We start from the raw sequence: 21,797 nt of genomic DNA, 5'->3' as shown, positions 1-21,797 counted from the left end.
TTTCTCTGAGTTCTTTTCTGCAAATTATACATCTCTAGGTGGGGGCAGTGGGGGATGAGAAGCAGGTTTTATACAGCTGATGTGATCACTGTACAGACAAGCTTGGAAAATGCTACCCAATCTGCCAATTAATTAAAGCATTAATCTGAGGAGCAGCCGGGTCCAGGGAATGTTTACCTGGAGAGAGGGGGGAGCAGTGGGGGAGCAGGTTGGAATTGAATGGGAAGCTGGCAGCGTTTGCATGAAAATGAAGGTGCTCAGAAAACCTAGCTTCCTTTTGTCTTTAAAGGTGGGCAGCCTGGATCTGTGTCTCTAAATCTTTCTGGCCTATTTAGGAAGCCTTTTAGGGAGCTGGTCTCTTAAAAATCTAAGCAAGGCAGACTCTAGAAAAACAAATTAAACCCTGGGCTGAGTAGGGTAGGGAGCAAGTTCAGTGTAGTGTAGCTTCTTAGACCTCCTAAATTCATGCATATGTGCTAGCAATTAGATAAAATAGATGTAATGGTTTTACAAGTTTTGGAACCATACTGTAGAGACTGGGTTCAAATCCCAGCTCTTCTTCTTATCTGTAATTTAGAGCCAATGATGTATTTTATTGGAGCTTTGTTTTTCTCATCTGTAAAATAAAGATTGTGAATTGCCCCTTCTTCTCAGGGCATTTAGTCCTCTGCTTTCTCTAGGCAGAAAGGAGACTTGGAGAAGTGGTTAGGATCTTCCAAAATTACAAAACTGCCTCTATGAATAGAAACTGTGCAGCATTTTGTTCTTTTGGGGCTTATTTTCAGCAAGGTTTTGTAAACCTCAAGGTTTCCCCTCACCTTCTTGGGATGTGCTACATATCTCTTAAGAGAAGTGACCTTGACCATATTGTTAATTTTTTAGATATAATGATATTCTGGTTTTATAAGCTTCTTAATCTTTTAGAACTATATACTAAAATTTTTACAGATAAAATGAGTGTCTGGGATTTGATTCAAGATAAAACAGAGGAAGGTTGACCCAGCAACTAAGAACTCTAGCCTCATGGCACAGATACACAGGACCTTTCTCTAGGGTTTAGTTTTTTGTTAGATGTCACGTCTTCGTTTCTGTTTCTTTTCTTGCAGAACTCTCAGAAATTGAGCCCAATGTGTTCCTTCGACCGTTTCTGGAAGTGATTCGCTCTGAAGATACTACTGGCCCTATCACTGGACTGGCGCTCACCTCTGTCAACAAGTTCCTGTCCTATGCACTCATAGGTAAGAGCTCAGGCATCGTTGGATGACCACAGTGCTTCATTTCTTGCTTCTCCTGGGCCGGTCAGGCTTTAGGCAATGAGTTGGTGATACTGGAAAGTTTTTCCCAGCCATCTGTTTCCTTGAAGAAGAGAAGTAGAGTTATTGGTTATTCATCATGCTAATTGACTCAGGTTTTACAGAGTAGGGAGGGTGGGGAGATTTCTTGGGACTCTGATATCTTTGTGCTTTGGAAGGAGTTATGGGTATGGCGGGTGCCCTTGGAGGTTTGGTTTGGTTTGTTTTGAAAGTATTTTTTTTAATGTAATGCATACTTATTTAAAGAAGATAAACAATAAAGAGGTGTTTAAAAGAAAAGTAATGGTCTCTCCTCTTTCTCAATGCTCCTCTTCCTTCCTTAGGTAAATAATGTTAACAGTCTAGTTTGAATCTTTCTATACTTTTCTCTACATGTATATGAATATATAGAGAGTACCATCTTTTTTAAAGAGAAATAAAAATAGGATTATGCGCTACATATTTTCTTTTTTCACTTAATAGTATTAACTTAAAAAATGTACAGATGCAATTATCCATCTGATTTATTCTTTTTCCTCTAGTTTTATTGAGCTGTAATTGATATAACGTTGTATTAGTTTAAGGTATACAACACAATGATTTGAAATACGTATATGTTGCAAAGTAATTACCACAATAAGTTTAGTTAATATGCATCACCTCGCCTAGTTACAGTTTTTTTTTTTTTTGTGATGAGAACTTTTAAGATCTGTCTTAGCTACTTTTAAATATAAAATACAGTATTGTTAACTATGGTGATCATGCTGTATATTATATCCCCAGAACTCATTGATCTTATAATTGGAAGTTTGCATATTCTTTTTTTATTGTGGTAAAAAATATATATATAATTAGCCATTTTAATCATTTTTAAATATATAATAGAGCGGCATTAAGTACATTCACAGTGTTCTGCAACCATCTATTTCCCAAATGTTTTCATCACACCGAAAATAAACTAATCATTAAACAGTAATACACCGTTTCCCTTCAGTCCCTGGTAAGATTTTTTTCTTTTCTTTTTGGTAGCCATATCATTTCCATAGTATAGATATAACGCTGTTCATTCAGTCATTATCTTATTAATATTTACTATTTAGATGGTTTCCTATTTTGAGCCATTGTAAATAATGCTGAAATAAGTATGCTTGTTCATATGTCTTTATTAATTTTCCTTTTGTGTAACAGAATCCTGTACTTGAAATTTCTGGATTAAAGGCCATGCGCTTATTATATTTTTATAGGTACTAACAGGCTGCTTTCCCAAAAGATTATAGCATTTGCATTTCCAACAGTAATGTTTGAGAATTTCCATTTCCCCACCCTGTCACCAGCACTGAATATTATTAGTATTCTTTATTTGTGCTAATTTGATGGGTGAAAACTGTTATTTTTTTGTTTTTAGTTCCTTGAGGTTGAACATTCGAATTTCTTCCCCTTTACCTATTATTTTATTGAGTTGTTTTTGTTTTTCTTATCATTTTGTAGGAGTTTTTTTGTATGGGGGTGGATACTAACCCATTGTCTATCACAGTATTACAAATATTTTCTCCTAATGTTGCCCAAATATTTTATCCATTCTATTGTTTATCTCTAAATTTGTTTATGGTGGCTCTTTTGGGTTTCTTTTTTAGTTGATCTTGTCACTCAGGATCCTGAATTCCTTTTCCCCTCTTGTCAGCCCATGTGCAAGGGTGAGGAACATAGAAAACAGGCAGCTGTCTTTGTTTCTAAGTAGGGAGACAAGAAAAGAGGCAGCTCAGTAACTAGTCAGAAAGGAAAATGGCCTTTGGTCAGGGCAAGAAACTCCTTTGATTTTTTTCTTTTCTTAAAAGTTGGTTTTGCTTAGCTGAAGTATTCAGGATCCTGAGCAGGAATCCTAGGTGCCAGCTAGTTTCTGAATAGATGCACCAGCCTCTCCAGGCGTCCTAGTCCTAGCTTCATACTTTTCCTGAGCAAAGAATCAGGCCCAGCTACTTCCAGCCTGGCCCTTAGCACCACCTGCAGGTCATCTCTCCTCACAGCCTCCAGCAGCTGCCCTCTGTGCTTTTTTTCCTCCGCTCTCTTGACGATGTTACTCTCTTTCTGGACTTGGCAGACAAGCGGGTCATTGGAGACCTCAGGCCAGCTGGTCATTGGAGTTTCCTGTGGTGGGAAAAGAGAATGCTGGAGGTGGTGATTGCAGTGGGCATGAGAAAAGGAGCAGGAAGGAGTATATGAGAGATGAGATTGGCAGATTTCCCTGCAGTCTGCTCCAGAGTGGCCAGCAAAAGAGGACATCCTAAGGAAAGGGTCCTGGGAAAGACAAGGTCTGCTAAGTGAGCCCAAGCCAGACACTCCTTTGTTTATGCTGCCCTTCTAGAAGAAACTACGCCTACTCCTCAATCCTGTGATCCGCAGCTTCTAGGATTATTTTAGGTCTTACTCCAAGGACCAGCCTTTTGTTTGGCCCCACACAGCTACCAGACCAAGATTTATGCCACTGATTGCCTGGCTTGCTGGCGGGCCATGCGTGCGTCTAAAGACCGATCACTCTAACCTGCCTTTTTAGAAAATTAACTTTGCTACTTCATTCAAGTTCAGAGGATAAGATTGGTAAAGCTTAAACTACTTTAATAAGGGAGATTACCCCCAGGAGCCTTGTGGGGTGGGAGCAAGGCTGCCATTCATGAGCTCTGAAATACCACACAACACTAAGAAGAACCTGGATTTCCTGTGCAAGGAAAGGTCGTTCTGTGGGCCCTGGAGGCCTGAAAAAGGACTATCTGACAAGGCTGAGAGGATGCAGGCAAGGGTCTTAAGAGTACAGGCATACCCTCAGATATTGCAGGTTCGGTTTCAGACCACTGCAGTAAAGCAAGTCATAATCTTATTGCTGGTGGAAGGTCTTGCCTTTAATTTCCTAAAAACACAACACCTGTGAAGCGCAATAAAGTAAAACGCAGTAAGGCGAGTATGCCTGTATAGGATTTTCTGTGCGGAGTGGGAGAAACAAGGAGAGTTGGGGTGATAGGAGCTGGTTCACCCCTTATACTATATATCATCATGAAATTGGCTTCCTTCTGCATGACCTCTAAAGCAGCCACTCCTGAAGCTGAGTAAAGGCATTCTGCAAATAGGACAGAAAGAGTTTTTGATAAGGTGTCAGAGACTAACCAGGAGAGAAAAGAAAGAACAAATGAAAATCACTCAAAATTAATGAGTCTTCTGGCTCATTGTTGCAAGAGAAATGTTCTGGTTTCTCAGCCAATCCTGAGCTTTAGGCTCAGGAACTCTTAACTTCAAGTACCAGGAGAGAGAAAATGGCAAGAATTTCTTATAATTCCCACCATAAGACTAGGAGGTGCTCCTGCATTACCCCATGCCACCTCTAGGGCAACTTTCTGTCGGTCGCATAATTTTGTCATGTTCTTGCCCCCTTTTCCTACTTTTGCTCCCTTTTCAAGGACAATCCAGATAGTTCTGCAGGACCCTTGTAGGCCTTGATAGAGGCCACTTCTTTGGCTACTCCTTGTGGATATTTAACATATGCATGGAGTAGAGTTCCCCCCTCGGCAGCATTTGTGTTAGCTTTCAGCATGGTAAAGGTTGTCTGACCTCTAGCTTCTCTTTTCTTTTCTTATTCACAGTTGAAACTCTCCCTCCCTCCCTTACTCCCCAAGTAACCAGCTCTCAGTCTTTTTAGTTTGTCCTTTTTCTCTTCTAATAACTATTTAAGCTGGCAACTAGATTCTTGCTCCATGTCATACTGTTTTAAATAAGAATAAAACCGAAGCAGGAAGAGGTCTTTGATTTCCTGTAATGTAGCACCCAGATGAGTTGGCAGCAGTGACTGTCTATTTCTTCCCCTACTCCCCTACCTCACTTGCACCTGAACACAAAACTCCAAAAGCAACCAGAGAAGGATGTGTTGAAGGGGAACACATGAAAGAGAAAAGCTATAACCTTGGCATTCAAAGGTCTAGGCCCAAAACTCATTTACTTTCTCTAGGAAATAAATAGCTTTACACCAGTGATTCCCCAAATGTGGTCCCCTAACCAGTAGTGTTAACATCACCTGGGATCTTGTTTCTGATGCAAATTCTCAGGCCCCACTCTAGACTGCTGAATCAAAAATTCTGAGACTGGGCCCAGCAATTTGTGTTTTTAACAAGTCCTCCAAGTGATTTTGATTCTTAAGTTTGAGAACCACTTATTTTTAAAGTGGAATTGGTGCTGAGGAGCTTGTTATAGCCATTTATAGGCAAAAATTCTCAGGTAGCCCAAGGAGCCATGGGTTAGGGAATTGGAGAAGAGAAAACCAAAGTCTCTCAAAGCAGCCCCTAGATAGGATATCTTGTCTTTTCTCTCTCCTCTCGACATCATTTAGTCTTTCCTTTTTTGCTGAAGCAGATCCCACTCATGAGGGCACAGCAGAGGGCATGGAGAACATGGCAGATGCTGTTACCCACGCCCGTTTTGTGGGCACGGATCCTGCCAGCGATGAGGTTGTCCTGATGAAAATCCTTCAGGTAAATGGAAGGGAAGGGCAATTAGGCTAATGGCCAGGAGCTGGTGCCACTGGCTCTACTTACCCAAGTCTGTCAAGTCTGCCGGCAGTGTAAAACTGTGTTTTGACTCCGCTGGGGCTTAGCAAGCTACTTCGTTTCCAAACAAGCATCTCGGGTACCCAAAGTAAAAGCTTCTTCTAAAGAAAATAATTAAAAGCTTTAAATGAATTGATATCAAATACCGGAAGCCCTTAATACATTTGTACCTCTGGCAGACTATATCTGTGCCATCCATCTGTTGGGCCTCGTGGGCTACGGCTGGAATGAGTGCTGAACTATGTCAGGGTCATGCAGAGTAAAGACACAGTTCCCAAGACAAGTTTCTGGGAGACCCCTCTGCCAAAATGAAGTGAGGTCAGCATTTTTGCTAACCTTTCTTTTTTATTCCAAGTGCTTCCGTAGGAGACTAGAGGAACAAGAGATAGCTTCTCTCCCCTCAGGTACACCTCTTTTCACCCAGCCTGTCTTGTTTATCACGGTATCTTCTCTCTCTTCCTTGTAGGTGCTGCGGACTCTCTTGCTGACCCCAGTGGGTGCCCACCTAACCAATGAATCTGTGTGTGAGATTATGCAGTCTTGCTTTCGGATCTGCTTTGAAATGAGGCTCAGTGGTAGGTACTTGAATATTGGCTCCTTCACTATTCCTAGAGCCATTGTCTGTGACTATGAATATGTGATGCTGTCTCTGAACCCAGAGAAATGGAAAGCTAAGGATTTCTCCATCATCTACCTTATGGAGCCATAGGAGTCTAGAAGTCTCTGTACTTGACTGTTGTGCAGCTAGAATAGAGAACTTAGTCCATTGTGCCAGGGCAGGAATTAGGACAGATCCCTGACTAACTCAGCCCAGGCACTAAATCTCTCTCCCTTGGCGTTTCTGGAATTTGACACCAGTCTGCCACCCCTAAGAACACATTATTGTGCAACCTTTTTTTCTGACTCAGTAGTGCCACCTAGTGGGCAAGTGAAGTTATGGCTGCCAGGCTGAGCTAGAGCTGGTTTTAATAAGTTCGACATAATCCTTGGTAAACAAGGTTTGGAGGGGAGTCTGCTCTGAGAAGCCTCCTGATAATAGCACGGCAAGTAATGACACCTGTGTTATTTGTTTTTGCCTGTGCAGAGTTATTGAGAAAATCCGCAGAGCACACTCTCGTAGACATGGTACAGCTGCTCTTCACAAGGTAAACCTGCTGCTGTTTGCTTCAGCCCTGCTGCCCAGGCCTCTTGAGCCTGCCTGCTTCCATACAGCCGCTTCAGGGACCTGGCCAACCCCACAGCCACATCAGAGGCCAATGGGATTTAAGATGGGGGTAGTTCTCTGGGCCCAGGGTTACTGATCAAGGGAGAAGGAGGAGGGAGCCAGCTTGGCCTCAGGAGGAGGCAGAAGGTTATTTGATCTAGGCTGACAGACCTCGTTCTGCTTCCCAAACTTGTGTCTGTTTCTGTACAGGTAGCAGCTGGGAAGGGGAACTCAGAGAGGATGCCAAACTCAAGGGAGCCTGGAACAGGTTGCTGAGCTCCCAGAGCTCAGCCTGATTTCTGTTGGGAAGGAAAGGGTGACCAATGATTGGTTTGCCCAGATTGTTCGATTTTAGCACTGAAAGTTCCACGTTCCTGCAAACCCTCAGTCTCGGGCAAACTAAGACTGTTGGTTACCCTAGTCAAGGCTCTCTACTTAGCGCCTAGGAGACCTTTTCATACTATGCCTAACTTCTTTTCTATACCTCCTTTCAATAGACTAACTTTGAGAAGAGCTGAGGCAAGAGCTTTAAAGCCCCCCACCAGGGGGAGGATATTGATAATGGGGCAGGTTATACATGTGTGGGGGCAGGGGTTACATGGGAAATTAATGTAACTTCCACTCAATTTTGCTGTGAATCTAAAATTGCTCTAAAAAATAGTCTATTAAAAAAACCTCCCTCTGGGATTTCTTTTTGCTCTCAGATCTATAAATAATCTTTATTATCTATAGACTAGATCTGCCCCTGGACTCTGCTCTAAAGAGTTTCTTATTCCTCTGGCTCAGATTTCCTGGCTTCAAAAGTTCAACCTGCCTTTCACTTCTCACCCTGTGCCCAGTCTCCTGGGGTTTTGATAGACTGCCCTCTCCCTATCTCGTGGCATTCTGCAATGCTTGCCAAGTGAAGCAGGAAGAGTCAGTTTAAGGATGAAAAGAGCCTCCACACTCCAAGGGCACTTAGTCACCTTGCCCTGATGACTACCTTCTTTTTGAGAAAGTGTCTATGTCATACATCCTCCAATTCCTGTGGCTCTTTGATGAAGCTCTGAAAAAGGAGAAGTTAGCCTGCTTCTCTTCCTAGCTATTCCTAAGAGACAGGAATAGCATCTTTGGGCTGTGGCTGGCATGGAGGGGGAGGTTTCTTATTATCCCTAATGACAGTCCATGGGACTCTCTATCTTATAGGTTACCTCAGTTTAAAGAAGAACCCAAGAACTATATGGGGACCAACATGAAAAAGGTATTACCTGCTGTCCCTCCTTCAAAACTTGATATCCCAACATCAGTGCAATGGGGATTTTCCTGAATATCCTTGCTTAGCAAAAACATGCTTTCGCCTAGACAGGTCTGCTTGGAATCTAGAAATGGCTATCACAACTTTAGTGAGAAATTTATTCTTTCCCAGATACCTCTTTCCTCAACCTCTCCTTTTCAGCCTCTCTTGTTGACCCACCACATAAACTGGTGAGCAAAGTGAGGCTTATTGTTTTGGGCTAAAAATGTATGTTGATAAAGGTGAAGGACCTGCCATCCCCTCAGGGCCCAGCCTTATCAGCAGATAGGAGGCCTAGAGAGGCTATGTCCCAGATCCCATCCTCAGTGCTGGATTAGACTGGACTCATGCTTGGGCTAGTCTCTGTTGATGAGACAGATCAAGTCTGACTCCAGATGAGAAGGAGAAGAATGGTGGTCAGAAGAATGGCCTTTTTCTTTCCTGAATGGAAGCCATGTACCTCACAGGCCTCTCATGAAGATTCTACTTGTAGCCCTAAGAGGTTCTGCCCATGGATATGACCCTTGACTGTTTGGTGCATGCACCTGACCTGCCCCTCTCCCCTGCCATCCATCCCCATTCCTGCCCTGTGTGTCTGAGTTTATTTCACTCTGTTTAAATCGTTCATTTGCCTGTCTTTCACAGATTTCTCCATGTCTCCTCAACAAACTGGAGCTAAGTAGTGGGGAGCAGACCAAAGCCCTGAACCAGTTAGAGAGGGTACTACTCTTTAAGAACCTCAAGGTCTCTCTCCCTCTCCCTCTCCCTCTCCTTTCCCTCTTTTTATTTATTTAAATGTTTATTTTTTTATATGTAACATCTAGGTCCCATTTCCATTGTGTAAAGCACAACTTACTCCTCCCTAGTAACACAGCATGGCTTTAGAAAGAGTTGCATGTATTTGTAGCTATGCAGTGTGGGGGATTTTCCTGGGGTATCTAGTTGTCTGGAGGCAGAAGGAATCTTTGAACTGGTGACGTAACATGTAATGAGCCTAGATAGAGACATATCGTGAGGAAGCTTAATATCTACCTTTTCCAAGGGAACTAGGAGAGACCTCTAAGCAAGACCTTTCTCTCTTTTACCCTTTCCCCTTCTCACAGCTGGCACAGAGTTTAAGCAGTCCTCAACTCTACCGAGATACTTAAACTGGGTTTGGAGGGAAAAGATAGTCCATCTAGTTGGGGCCTTTTTTTTTTTTCTTGGTTATCATTAAAGGGGTCATTTCAAGGTTTAAGATTCTGGGTGAATGGAAAGGAGCCAGGTGCCAGGAGAGTCGAGGACATTGAAAATACTTTGGGATTTGCAGAGATGCCCTCTGTCTTTTAAAAGTGAAGATGTAGGGGAGCTTAGGGGAGGGGTTCAAGCTAAAGATTACCCTAATCCCCATATTCCTGTCTTAGGGGGAAGAGGGAGAGAAGAAGATATAGGCTGTCTAGGCTCTCTGTCACAAGAGTGAGCATGCTAGAGGTACAGTTTTGGACATCCATGTCATTGAAGATAAAAAGAATTGTGTGCGTGTGTGTGTACACACCTAGCTGGATAATCCATGGGGCTGTGTTCTCTTTGCATGCATTGCCTCAAGTTCCATTTGTGTGCTTGCCTAAGTTGCAGCTCCCTTCATTGGCTTCCTAGCATTTTGCTATGATTATTAACCTAAGACCTGCCCTTTCTTTGTAAAGTTTATGCTGTTCTTTGGAAATATAAAGTTATATGAATGTGGTGGTGAGGGTTCCATGAACACCTATTGCCTACCCTCCACCTTAGGACAGGGAACAACTGAACTTTTTAAGAGCTGAGACATTTGTGAGGACTGGCAGCCTCTTGGCCTCTACTCAGCCAGGAGGCAAAAAACACTCATTAAAATGACCAGGTTGGAGCCAGCCTTGCTGAGTATAGAGATGAGTGGCCCTAGTATGGGAAGGAATCTCAATGAGTGACTGGCTTCTCAGTGGAAGTAGGACTGCCTAGAGTACTTGAAATGGAGGGGAGGGCCTGCCCAGAGAGAAAAGATGGACCCAGATGTTTGTACTTTTTGGAGCTCAGCAGCAATTGCCAATAAAGCCAGGTGGTTCTTGTTTTCCCTTATCTCTTGGGCTTCTTGCCTCTCTGCATGTTTGGCTGACTCTTACCCCCAGAACATTTTTGTACCATGAACTTGACCCAGATGAGTTTCAGTGGTTCCTGGAGAGAGTATCCTGTTTCTTGCTTAGTCCCAGTGTTCAGAGTACTTGAAGCTCCATTCTAAGCGTATGACTGCAGGCATTTTGGAGATGGACAGACTTGAAGTGTAAATCCCATATAAGGCTGTTGCTATGTTACTAAAAGCTAGGGGTGGAGCTCAGCTCCTGGGCCTCTCCTTTATACATGGAGCTATGGGTAGGGAAGAATAATGTAGCTTCTAAGCAAGAGATAAAGGCTATTCAAGTTCTGGAGGACTTGGGGGAGGTTGAGGAAGGGGGTCCTATACCCCAAATGTCAGAAGGTATTGAACAGGCCAAGGATAACATGGGTATGTTTGGCTTTAAGAAAGGGGCAGGGAGAAAAAGTGCTTCTACTTTCTTGAGAATTACTCTAATGGTTCCTGAAAGAGAATCGCTATTGCCCAGTCCATCAGTCTAGGAGTGGTTTGGTATAACTCTGGAGAGGGACTGGGTTCAAACCCTCACTGAGAAGGCATCAGGACTAGGAAAACAAAATGAGACCTAACAAAGTAGGTGTAAACTTAGGGTGGAGAAAATGCATAAAAACTTACATCTTAGAGTCATCAACAGATGATAAAGGTTTTCCTTTGTGACTAAAAGGAAGCTATAGAAAGACTAGAAATACAGCAAGAGAGAGGGATGTGGAATGGAGCAAGGGTCTAAGAAATCAATAGCCTCACCATCTAAAACATAAAATAGCATCTAGAAAGACCCCACAGTGAAAAGGACGAGAGTCCCACCGATATATAGAAATTGGGAGCAGCATAGAGCAGAGCAACAGCACGACATGACCATCCATCCTTAATTCCACAAACCAGCTAAGATGCCGCTCCTTCCTTAACTCCAGGGAATGAACGTTTGACCAGTTTGATGCAGAAATTCCAGAGAGTAAAGGGTATGTTTAAGATCTAGGCCCAGTTTATGAAGCAACAGGAAAGTTAGGAATTCGGCTGGGAGGGCGTAGGCTCTCACAGATGGATAAGAACCAGGAGTAGGAGCCTTCTGTGCAGATAGTTGAGGAGGAAAGCCCAGGAAACCAGAGCCTGTAGCTCTGACACTCCAGGCACAGGAATCCCTGCCCTGACCCTTTCTGCAGGTGGGTCAGGCACCATCTACAGGACTCAGGATTAGTACCAGGACTCAGGCAGCAGAATGATAATGTGCAAGGGCTGGCCTATCAATGACCAGCCTAAAAGCAGACTGTCACCTTCCATATGGAGGCTGTCAAGCTGACCTGACCTGTAAAGTGGCCAATGTAGAAGCCAGGTTAGAGGAATTGGAATGAGCTCTAATGGTCTAGATTCTTCCTCTGGCACAAATGCGAGGTAAAGGTTGTTTTTTTTTAGGGACCAGTAGAACTAAGAGAAGGGAGATTTCTAGGGATAGAGTTTTAGTTTAAATACCAGTGCTAATGAGGTATGATATTTCCAGCTGAAAATGAGAGCAGGAGGCATGAGTGACTCATCCAAGTGGAAGAAACAGAAGAGATCCCCCCGGCCCCCACGCCATATGACTAGAGGTACACCAGGTTCAGAGCTGCCCACCTCTAATGGAACCACCTTATCCTCTAACCTAACTGGTGAGTGCTCTGGGTTACTTCCTCTGATTAGAATAGACAGAAGGAAAAATCCTTCCCCTCTCAGGGATTTTGACATTGAAGATCAACCGAGGGGCTTTGGTTTCTTTCTGCTGAGAGTAAAAAAGAAAAACTCCAGTCAGATCCAATAGTGACCACTTAGCAATTCTGCAGTGACTTAAGGTTGCTTTCCTTCCAGAGGAACTCTGATACTCTAGAGACTAACACATACAATTGTTGGTATGCAGTCTAGGAAACAGAGCTCCTGGTACCATGGAAGGTATGTGCTTCCCACAAAGTCTCTCTTCTTCAAGCCTCACTTACTTCGCTTGGCAGGTGGCATGCCCTTTATTGATGTCCCCACACCCATTTCCTCTGCAAGTTCAGAAGCTGCCTCAGCAGTGGTCAGCCCCTCTACAGACAGTGGCCTGGAGTTCTCCTCCCAGACCACTTCCAAGGAGGACCTCACGGACCTGGAGCAACCTGGCTCTCCAGGGTACAGCATAGCTGCAGAGCCCGGCAGCAGTGAACTAGGAGTTCCCGAGCAGCCTGAGCCACAGGTATGGCTTTGATTTCTAAAGACCCCTCTCCAGTCTTCAACTGTGGGAATTGGCTTGATCCTTTGGATTCTATATTTAAGCCTTGGCTTTAAAGAAGGTTGAGGGTGCGGGGGTTCTTCCCCATTTTCTAGAATTAGCTGTGCTGCCTAAAAAACCCACACCATAACTCACTGTGAGAGGTAGCTCATGGGATTTATCTAGTTATGCATATAGGTAGTACTTGGCAAAAGTGAGGGAGCTGGCCATGGCTTTTTCTGGAAGGTAATAATCTAAATCTCAAGCCTTTGAGAGCTTCTGTTGCTTCTATGATTCTAAGGTCAGTGATACATCAAGAGATGTTTTCTGAGTCCTTCATCATACTCCTGCCCTGAGCCATCTTGCATTAATTCATAGCTCACTGAGCTGGCCCTACACCTGCAGTTCATTAGAGACACTTGGAGGACAGATATTTCAGGGGAGTTAAGTTCCAGTTGCTCTTGCCTCATCCCTATTCCTGTATCCCCCTGCTACTGGTCATAGCAGGAAGGGGCCCATGTGGAAAAGGCCCAGTCAGCATCTGTGGAATCTATCCCTGAAGTGTTAGAGGAGTGCACATCCCCTGCTGACCACTCCGACTCTGCCTCTGTCCATGACATGGATTACGTCAATCCCCGGGGCGTGCGCTTTACGCAGTCCTCCCAGAAAGAAGGTAAGTACTCTTGTGCAGGCTCTGCCTCTTCGCCTCACCATCCTGCCCACTAAGCTGCCTGAGCCTAGACTGTCTTGGACCCATGGTATCTACTGGTCCAAGTTCTAGGCCATTTTCTAGTCAGGACATGGAATCAAGCCAGAGGGCTGTTGGCATGGATGGAGCCCTTCTCTAACTTATACAGAGAGGGAGTTTGGTGGACGATAGGAAGTGAGAGGGAAGAATAGAAAGCTTGGGACTTTTAGCAGAAAGGTAGGATCATCAATTCTAATTCCCTTAAATGAATGAGACTAGTCTCCTTACCACCCCAGAAGAAAACATTTTTTTCTTGAAGAGAATCACTTATCTGAAATTGCCTTGTAGAAATGCAGGGCAAGCTAGGCTAGACACTATCAAGCCAGTGTCTTAGTCCCACTTCCCTCGTGGCCTTCCCCCCTAGGTACAGCTTTGGTCCCCTATGGTCTTCCCTGCATCCGCGAGCTCTTCCGCTTCCTCATCTCCCTCACCAATCCACATGATCGCCACAACTCAGAGGTTATGATCCACATGGGACTACATTTGCTGACAGTGGCTCTTGAGTCAGCCCCCATAGCCCAGTGCCAATCTCTCTTGGGCCTCATCAAGGATGAGATGTGTCGCCACTTATTCCAGGTAAGACTGGATTTCTAGAGGGGCTCTGAGCCCCTGGCTGTTTTTCAGAGTCTTTCAAGGGCCAGGGAAGCACAGGGGAGTTTGACCGATTCATGAGAAGAGTATAGGACCCAGGAAAGAACTTCCCTCCCCAGTTGGCCAGTAGTCACAGTCAAGAGGACTCCATTAGTTCCCAGGGACTCTGGCAGCCACACGGACATATAGAAATGGCTAGATATAGTCTCCTCAGAGCACAAGACCTTGGTGGAAGCTTCATACAGTTTTTCTCTCCTACTTGTCCCTTATTTGAACCATAGTCAGGTTCAGAAACCTAATGGCCTACCCTACTCTGATCTCCCAGCTACTCAGCGTAGAGCGACTGAATCTTTATGCTGCTTCCCTGCGGGTGTGCTTCCTACTGTTTGAGAGCATGAGGGAGCATCTCAAGTTCCAACTGGAGGTGAGTTTCTCTACCTTGGAAGAAGAAAAAAAATAAGATGTATGGCATCTTCAGTGGGCCAGCTCTGTCATGCTGCAGTGGTGGGATTTAGGGGCTTCTGTAGTAGAGTGCTTCCAGACTCCATAGTTTGGTTCATTGGTTGGCCTCTTTAGTGGAGAAGTTAAAAGGAGCCTAGAGAAAACTGGCTGGTTATAAAATGAGAGAACCTAAATGTGAGCACTGGCAGGTAACCTCACCGTGAGTTAGTACAGCTCTTCTGCCTAGCAGTTCCTCTGCAACATAGGCAAGTCAAATTTAATGGCTTTGCCATTAAATTGCAGGAAGGAACTCTGAATAAGACCAGATCAGGCTCATCATAGCACACACAAAAAGGGCAACAGGCAACTTGTTTTGGCATGAGGTAGAGAGCCAGGTCTTATCCCCCAACATGGAGGCCAAAGGGGATATATTTAGGGGATGGAATACCTTTAAATGTCTCTAAATGCATGCCATCCTGGCAGGGCTTCTGCTTCCCGTTTAATATTTTTCCTGTCCATTTTTGTCTCTTCCTATTTTAAATGCCTTCTTTACCAAATGGCAATTACTGGGTTATTGCTAGATGTACATCAAAAAGCTCATGGAGATCATCACTGTGGAGAATGCCAAGATGCCTTACGAGATGAAGGAGATGGCACTAGAAGCCATTGTACAGCTCTGGCACATCCCCAGCTTTGTCACGGAGCTCTACATCAACTATGATTGTGACTACTACTGTTCCAATCTCTTCGAAGACCTCACAAAGCTGCTGTCCAAGGTGCTGAGCTTTATTACGGGCTACTAGAAATTAGTCTCTATTAAGAAAATCTCTCTGGTGGTAGTGAGGAAACAGGGAGAGAAACAGTTGAGAGTTGGGGAACCAGAAGAAGAAAGGCATTTTTTAGGGCAATGTAGAAGATATAGGAAATTCGGGAATTTTTGGAAAAGGATCAGTTAAGTGTAAAGTATTCTAATCTCAAATCTCTTGGATCTGTTTACTTTTCAGAATGCCTTCCCTGTGTCTGGTCAGCTCTATACAACACACCTACTGTCTCTTGATGCCCTACTGACAGTGATTGACAGCACTGAGGCCCACTGCCAGGCTAAAGTCCTCAACAGCCTTACCCAGCAAGAGAAGAAAGAGGCAGGGAGACCCAACTATGAGGCAATAGATGGCACTCGAGAAGCCAGCAATAGTAAGAGGCATTTCTTTGAGGATCCCAGGGTTCTATTCTTATCCTTTCTCTACTCTGAATCCTTTCTCTTTCTTTTATATCATTTCCTCTCGGGTAGTTGCAATTCTGTGTTTTTGAGGTTTGGTGATTTGAATCAATGGCCAGGCAGGCAGGTTAGCAGGATTATAGACTTTTCCCTTTTTCCTCTGCATGCTTTGGATTTTTTACAGAATTATTATTTCATTATGGGGAGAAAAGAAAACATAGATTAAAGGGTAAAAGACTTCTGTCCCTAAAAGCTCCAGTCTCTACCTTCCTCCACCCCCAGAATCTGCCTCCACTCTAATTAATCTTCTCTAACTTCCCTTTGAGATTGATGTTGCGTAAGTGCAAGGAAAGTGACTGAGTAATCTCCTTATTAAATTATAGAATCTAATGCTTAGCTGACTGGGACAGTGACTGCTTGTTTGGGCTTGGGTTTGTCCTATTCGGGGCTGGCAACCTATGTGGGAACATGTAGGTCTCCTTGGCCAGGGATTCAACTTCTGCAGCTCTGCTTGGTTTCATACCCCGAAAGTCTTCACTTATCATCTTCTCTATTACCAGCTGAGAAAGCAGCCAGCGATGGAAAAACTATAGGCATGGCCCCAGACATCCCAGGCCTGCATCTGCCAGGTGGAGGACAGCTGACAGCAGAACATGGGAAGCCCGGATGCAGTGATCTGGAGGAAACTGGTGACTCTGTGGGTGCGTACTGATCCTAAGCTCCCTCAACTGGAGGGCTGTGTGGAGAGCAGAGGTAGGGGAGCAGAGACACCCTAGGGCAATACCTGAGTTAACCATGGTGCTCACCTTGCCTTCAAACCCAGAGAAGACATTTGGAGACCTAGAAGATAGGACTTCTAGGGAAGTAGAAGACTGATAAGGATAAGAAAATTTCTGAGGAATCCTTCTTTTTCACTGAAGAGTATATCAGCAACCTTCCCAAAGTTATTATCCTGGTAAAAGAGGTCTTATGGGTTTTTCTTTCTCTTCCTTCCATTCCTAGCTGACAAAAAGTTTACCCGGAAGCCACCTCGATTTTCCTGTCTACTGCCAGATCCACGGGAACTGATTGAAATTAAAAATAAAAAGAAGGTACATACAGATATTCCCAGAGCCCAGCCTCTGCCCCACTCTGTCTGGGTGTTCTTTGCAGGGTTTCTTTCCTAGAGGATGAGGGTGAGTCTAGCAGCTCACTGTACAGCTTCCTAAAGCTAGCCTTTGGGCTTGTTGGGACTTCCACAACCCCCAGTTTCCTTCGAAGACCTTCCCTTACTCCAAAGCCATGCAGTTAGTCATACCCCATTGTTTTCCCCTGGGCAAATGCTGTTCTAGCTGACAACCAAGTTTTACTGGGGGTCACAAGAGCCCTGCAAGCTAGTATCATGTGGAATCACTGAAGGCGATTGGTCATCTCAAGCTGTGGGGTGACAATTGGCAATAAAGAGGAAGTGACATTTTTTTCTGGTATTTTAAGTTCAAATAACTATGTTTTTGGTTTTCTTAACACAAAGAAAACCTCTCTTTAACCCTTTCCTCTTATTATTACTAACCTAAATGACTTTGGTTTATGTGTGCCCTTGATTTCACGGCTGTAACTAGACAAACAGAAAGTTATCACAGTTCACCTACTCTTCAAACCTCAGGGCCTCAGCTAGGAAACCAGAAAAAAATACAGGGAAACCAAGCTAGGCTATAAATAAGATGCTGGCTCTAAACAGATGCCAGGGATGGCTGTAAAACTGTAGAGAAAAAGAACACCTTCTCTAGTCTCTTTTTTCTACCTTTTTCCTGATCCTACAGTTGGAGGAAAGGGGACTCTCCTGTGCATCCTGAGCACTCAGAAAAGGAGTGAAAACGAGCTCCTCAGCCAGTTCTAATGAGACATGAAGATTGAGGAAAGCTAGAGCCAGTATGATCCAGCCTTAGTCCTGGAGTCTCCTAGAACCACCCTACGAGCCTGTTAGGTCCAAGCTATGGACCATGATGAAGTCTAGCCTGCCCTTGTCTGATTTAGGGGTAGAGAGCTTCTGACATATAGTATTTCTCCTCCAGCTTCTCATCACTGGCACAGAACAGTTCAACCAGAAACCAAAGAAGGGGATCCAGTTTCTGCAGGAGAAGGGCCTCCTCACTATCCCAATGGACAACACAGAGGTAGCCCAATGGCTCCGCGAGAACCCTCGGTTAGATAAGAAAATGATTGGAGAGTTTGTGAGTGACCGCAAAAACATTGACCTGTTGGAGAGCTTTGTAAGGTGAGGAAGCTGCAAGAAATGTGGGACATAATTGGTGATCAGCTAGGGACATAATTGGTGATCGCTCCCTCAAAGCAGTCTCAGTCAGTTCCTCACTCAGGTCACACACTCTTCCTCTTTCTATCACTTTTATCTGTTGGACCTGAGTCTCCAGCAAGACAACTTTGGGAGCCACTCCATTCTGCATAGAGGGCCTTGCAAAAGGGTGGTGCAGGAACATATCCTGAGCACAGGGTAGGTTCTGGGTTCTGGGGATGAGGTTTCTAGGCAAGAGTGTGCTGATGCGAAAAGTATTGAGGTCAGGAGTTGTCAAATTCTGGTATGTGTTGGAAATGGCCAGGAGATACCTGCCCTTTGCCAGAGCCCTCAGCCTCCTCAATTACAGTAGGAGAACATTAAAGAGACTGTGGCTAATAGAGAGCCCAACATTTGCAGCTTACATATCTTCAGCATCTTCCTTTCCCTGTAGCACCTTCAGCTTTCAGGGTCTGCGGCTGGATGAAGCTCTTCGCCTCTACCTGGAAGCCTTCCGCTTGCCTGGGGAAGCACCAGTCATCCAGAGGTTGTTGGAGGCATTCACAGAGCATTGGAGGGTGAGTTTGAGCGACAGGGGCTGAGTCCAGCCTCCCAGGTTAATTTGACCGAGGGTTTCTATGGCTCCAGCCGAAGGACCTAGCTGCTATCTCCTAAGAAAGCTGAGAGTGTCATCAGTGAGCTTTCTGTAGAGGGGCAAGGGGTTGACTGCTTTCTAGGTGGTATCTCCCCTCTGTACCAACATTGACCAGTGGGTTGGTGAGGATTTAATTGGCTGGAGAAGGGCATTGACGCAGGTGGGGTCTTTGATTTTTCAGAATTGTAATGGCTCCCCATTTGCCAATAGCGATGCTTGCTTTGCCCTGGCCTATGCTGTCATCATGCTTAATACTGACCAGCACAACCACAACGTTCGCAAACAGAATGCACCCATGACCCTGGAGGTAAGCTTGGGTCCCAGCCAAGGCAAGAGAAGATCCAGCAAGCTTTGGAGATAGCAGAAATGACACAAGATTTTCAGTGAGCACAGTTGGCAGGGTTCTTTCCAAGGGAATCAGGGAGAACTGGCCGATCCAGAAGAGGAAATGGGGTGGATAGATGGGTTCTTTCACTTACCGTTTCCTAAGTCCTATTTACCACAGACCCAGGAATTCCTTGGATGGGGATTCAGCATTGACACATGGTGGGAGGAAAAGCTTATTGGTCTGTCTCTAGGAGTTTCGCAAAAACCTAAAAGGTGTGAATGGAGGCAAAGACTTTGAACAAGACATCCTGGAGGACATGTACCATGCCATCAAGTGAGTGTGTATGGAGAATGGTGTAGTATCTCTGTTAAGGAGAAGCACACTGCTCCTTTTTCCAGATTTTAGAGTCACATCAGACTACAATGACTCATATGTCCTATATTTAGCCTTGGTACTGAGCTGAGCAGGCCCCTCTCTCCTAACTCTCTTCCTTAAAGAAGCCTGGACAATATTGGGACTCTAGTACTTTAAGCCAGGATCCAAACTGCCCCTGCTAAGTGGAGTGTCATGGCCCCATTTCCCAAACCCAGCATGACTGGGTTTTCTAGTCTAGCTCCCAATATGTGTTCTGGGATGGTAGAGAACCCAAGATGGGCAATGGAGGGTGAGGCCTGGATCAGAGGTGGGATACTTAGTTCTTTACTACAAATCAGAACAGGTAGAGAGAGAATTGCTCATTTTTTCATACCCAGAAGGAATATAACATCTTACTACAGAACTAAAGGCCCCACTTAGAGACAGGTCCTTGAGATTATGAGGAATTATAGGATGTTTCTTTTCTTTCTCCCTGGTGGGTGGCCAGTAGTGGACAACTGAATTGCAGTTTTGATGACCTCTCATTGATGAAGCGTACCAAGGCAAAGCCCCTTTTTCTAGTTTGGGAGCAGTCAGGTTCACAGCAGTGCACCCACTCCTTCCCTTACTTCCTGCAGGAATGAGGAAATTGTGATGCCTGAGGAGCAGACAGGCTTGGTTCGGGAGAATTATGTGTGGAATGTGCTCCTTCATCGAGGTGCCACCCCAGAGGGCATATTCCTTCATGTGCCTGCTGGCAGCTACGATCTTGACCTCTTCACCATGACCTGGGGCCCCACTATCGCTGCTCTCTCTTATGTCTTTGACAAAAGCCTTGAGGAGACAATCATCCAGAAAGCCATCTCAGGCTTCAGGTAGCTCAGCTTTGGCCTTGGTATTGACCTCCTCTCACTTCTCTGAGCTAATATGGTTGCCTCAATACCACTCTGATTCCTACTCTTATTTTCTTTAGAGTGGGTTCTTCCTGAGTTTTTGAAGGGAGGCCGAAGCTTGGAAAAGCTCAGTCTTAAACAGACTTAAGAGTAAAAGGTTTCTTCCTGGGACTGACTGGGGAAGAATCCCAAGCAAGCCTCCTCAGGGACTTGGAAGGACTGCCCGGCCTTCCAGTGACTTTTTTTTTCTGGGATGGGTGTGATGTTACAGGAAGTGCGCCATGATCTCCGCCCACTATGGCCTCAGCGATGTGTTTGACAATCTCATCATCTCTCTGTGCAAATTCACAGCTCTCAGCAGTGAGGTAAGCAGGGGCAGGAATTTTGTACCTGGAGTTCCAAAGAAGAACCTCTCTTAGCCATGGATTACTCTTCTTCAGAGCTGGTTTCTCACAGCATATTTCCTCACAACCCCCTCCCCCTTGACTACAGTAGAGCTACATGCACACCCTAGGATGAGAATAACTTCACCTCATGTAATGAGGAAGACAGGAGAAGAGATGCCATAGTGGGGAAGGCCTTATCCAGGTTAGCCTTTCTCACTTATGAAGGATTGAAGCAGACAGAGCCAGCAGAAAGACCCTCAGGGAACCATAGGTTGAGACCTAAGAGGTTCTTTTTTTCAGATACTCACCACGCCCTAAGCTTCTACTCATCATCTTTTCTAGCCTATTGAGAACCTGCCCAGCATGTTTGGAAGCAACCCTAAAGCCCACATTGCAGCCAAAACAGTATTCCATCTGGCCCATCGTCATGGCGACATCCTGCGAGAAGGCTGGAAGAATATTATGGAAGCCATGCTGTTTTCTGCCCAAGGCTATGGTGGAGGTAATTCTTGGTAGGAGACTAATAGACAATAACAAGGCAAGAGCTCCAAGATTATGTGCTGTCAATCTATGGAAATGGTTGAGACTAGCGCTGGGCCTGATGCCTGCTAAAGCTTACCAGTAACACCTCAGATCTTACCAGACCACAGATCTTGATTGGTGGGATGGTTGTCAAGGAAGGCTGGTAGAAGCCATTACCAGTCAACATTTGGAAGGGACCCAGTCAATAGTGTAGGTCAGAGATCTATAAGAAGAAAGCCAGAGAAGTTGGCATGAGGGAGGAGGAAATGCAAAGGGATGTGGAAAGTATTCTTGACATGCTTTTCCAGGTAGAAGATTTTGTGGATCCCAATGGCAAGATCTCTCTACAGCGGGAGGAGACACCATCAAACCGGTGAGAGCAGATCAGAGGCTAAGGCCTTGGGGAGAGAGGGTCTGAACTCTGGAGCTCACCAGGCCTCATACCCTTCCCACAGAGGAGAGTCGACAGTGCTGAGCTTTGTGAGCTGGCTGACACTAAGTGGTACTGAGCAGTCTAGCGTGAGGGGCCCATCCACTGAGAACCAGGAGGCTAAGAGAGTGGCCTTGGACTGTATCAAGGTAACTGCCTGCCTACCCCTGGTGAACAAGTCTGGACCCCTCCCTACTGTCAACGGAAGAATCGAATCCCCAAGGGCTTATGTCCAGAACTGACTCCTTCTG

The 21,797-nt window shown here is 44.9% G+C and overlaps 1 protein-coding gene across 1 annotated transcript in view; it reads left to right on the top strand.

Annotated features, from left to right (window-relative positions):
• GBF1 (golgi brefeldin A resistant guanine nucleotide exchange factor 1) overlaps nt 1-21,797 on the top strand; it is a 101,714-nt gene that overhangs the window by 70,766 nt on the left and 9,151 nt on the right. Inside the window, 24 exon segments of the mRNA XM_025039131.1 lie at nt 1,107-1,238; nt 5,685-5,803; nt 6,345-6,453; nt 6,963-7,023; nt 8,268-8,322; nt 11,991-12,138; nt 12,472-12,695; nt 13,218-13,383; nt 13,823-14,034; nt 14,375-14,473; nt 15,072-15,266; nt 15,495-15,684; nt 16,270-16,410; nt 16,712-16,800; nt 17,761-17,963; nt 18,433-18,556; nt 18,815-18,940; nt 19,212-19,294; nt 19,954-20,190; nt 20,480-20,573; nt 20,937-21,070; nt 21,072-21,096; nt 21,425-21,489; nt 21,572-21,695. Coding sequence (XP_024894899.1) covers nt 1,107-1,238; nt 5,685-5,803; nt 6,345-6,453; nt 6,963-7,023; nt 8,268-8,322; nt 11,991-12,138; nt 12,472-12,695; nt 13,218-13,383; nt 13,823-14,034; nt 14,375-14,473; nt 15,072-15,266; nt 15,495-15,684; nt 16,270-16,410; nt 16,712-16,800; nt 17,761-17,963; nt 18,433-18,556; nt 18,815-18,940; nt 19,212-19,294; nt 19,954-20,190; nt 20,480-20,573; nt 20,937-21,070; nt 21,072-21,096; nt 21,425-21,489; nt 21,572-21,695 — 3,155 coding nt within the window.

The sequence above is a fragment of the Pteropus alecto genome, unplaced genomic scaffold, assembly GCF_000325575.1.
Source record: "Pteropus alecto unplaced genomic scaffold, ASM32557v1 scaffold177, whole genome shotgun sequence".
Classification (NCBI taxonomy): Eukaryota; Metazoa; Chordata; class Mammalia; order Chiroptera; family Pteropodidae; genus Pteropus; species Pteropus alecto.
Note: the sequence above shows the minus strand (reverse complement) of the source record. Positions and strands in the feature narration are given on the sequence as shown.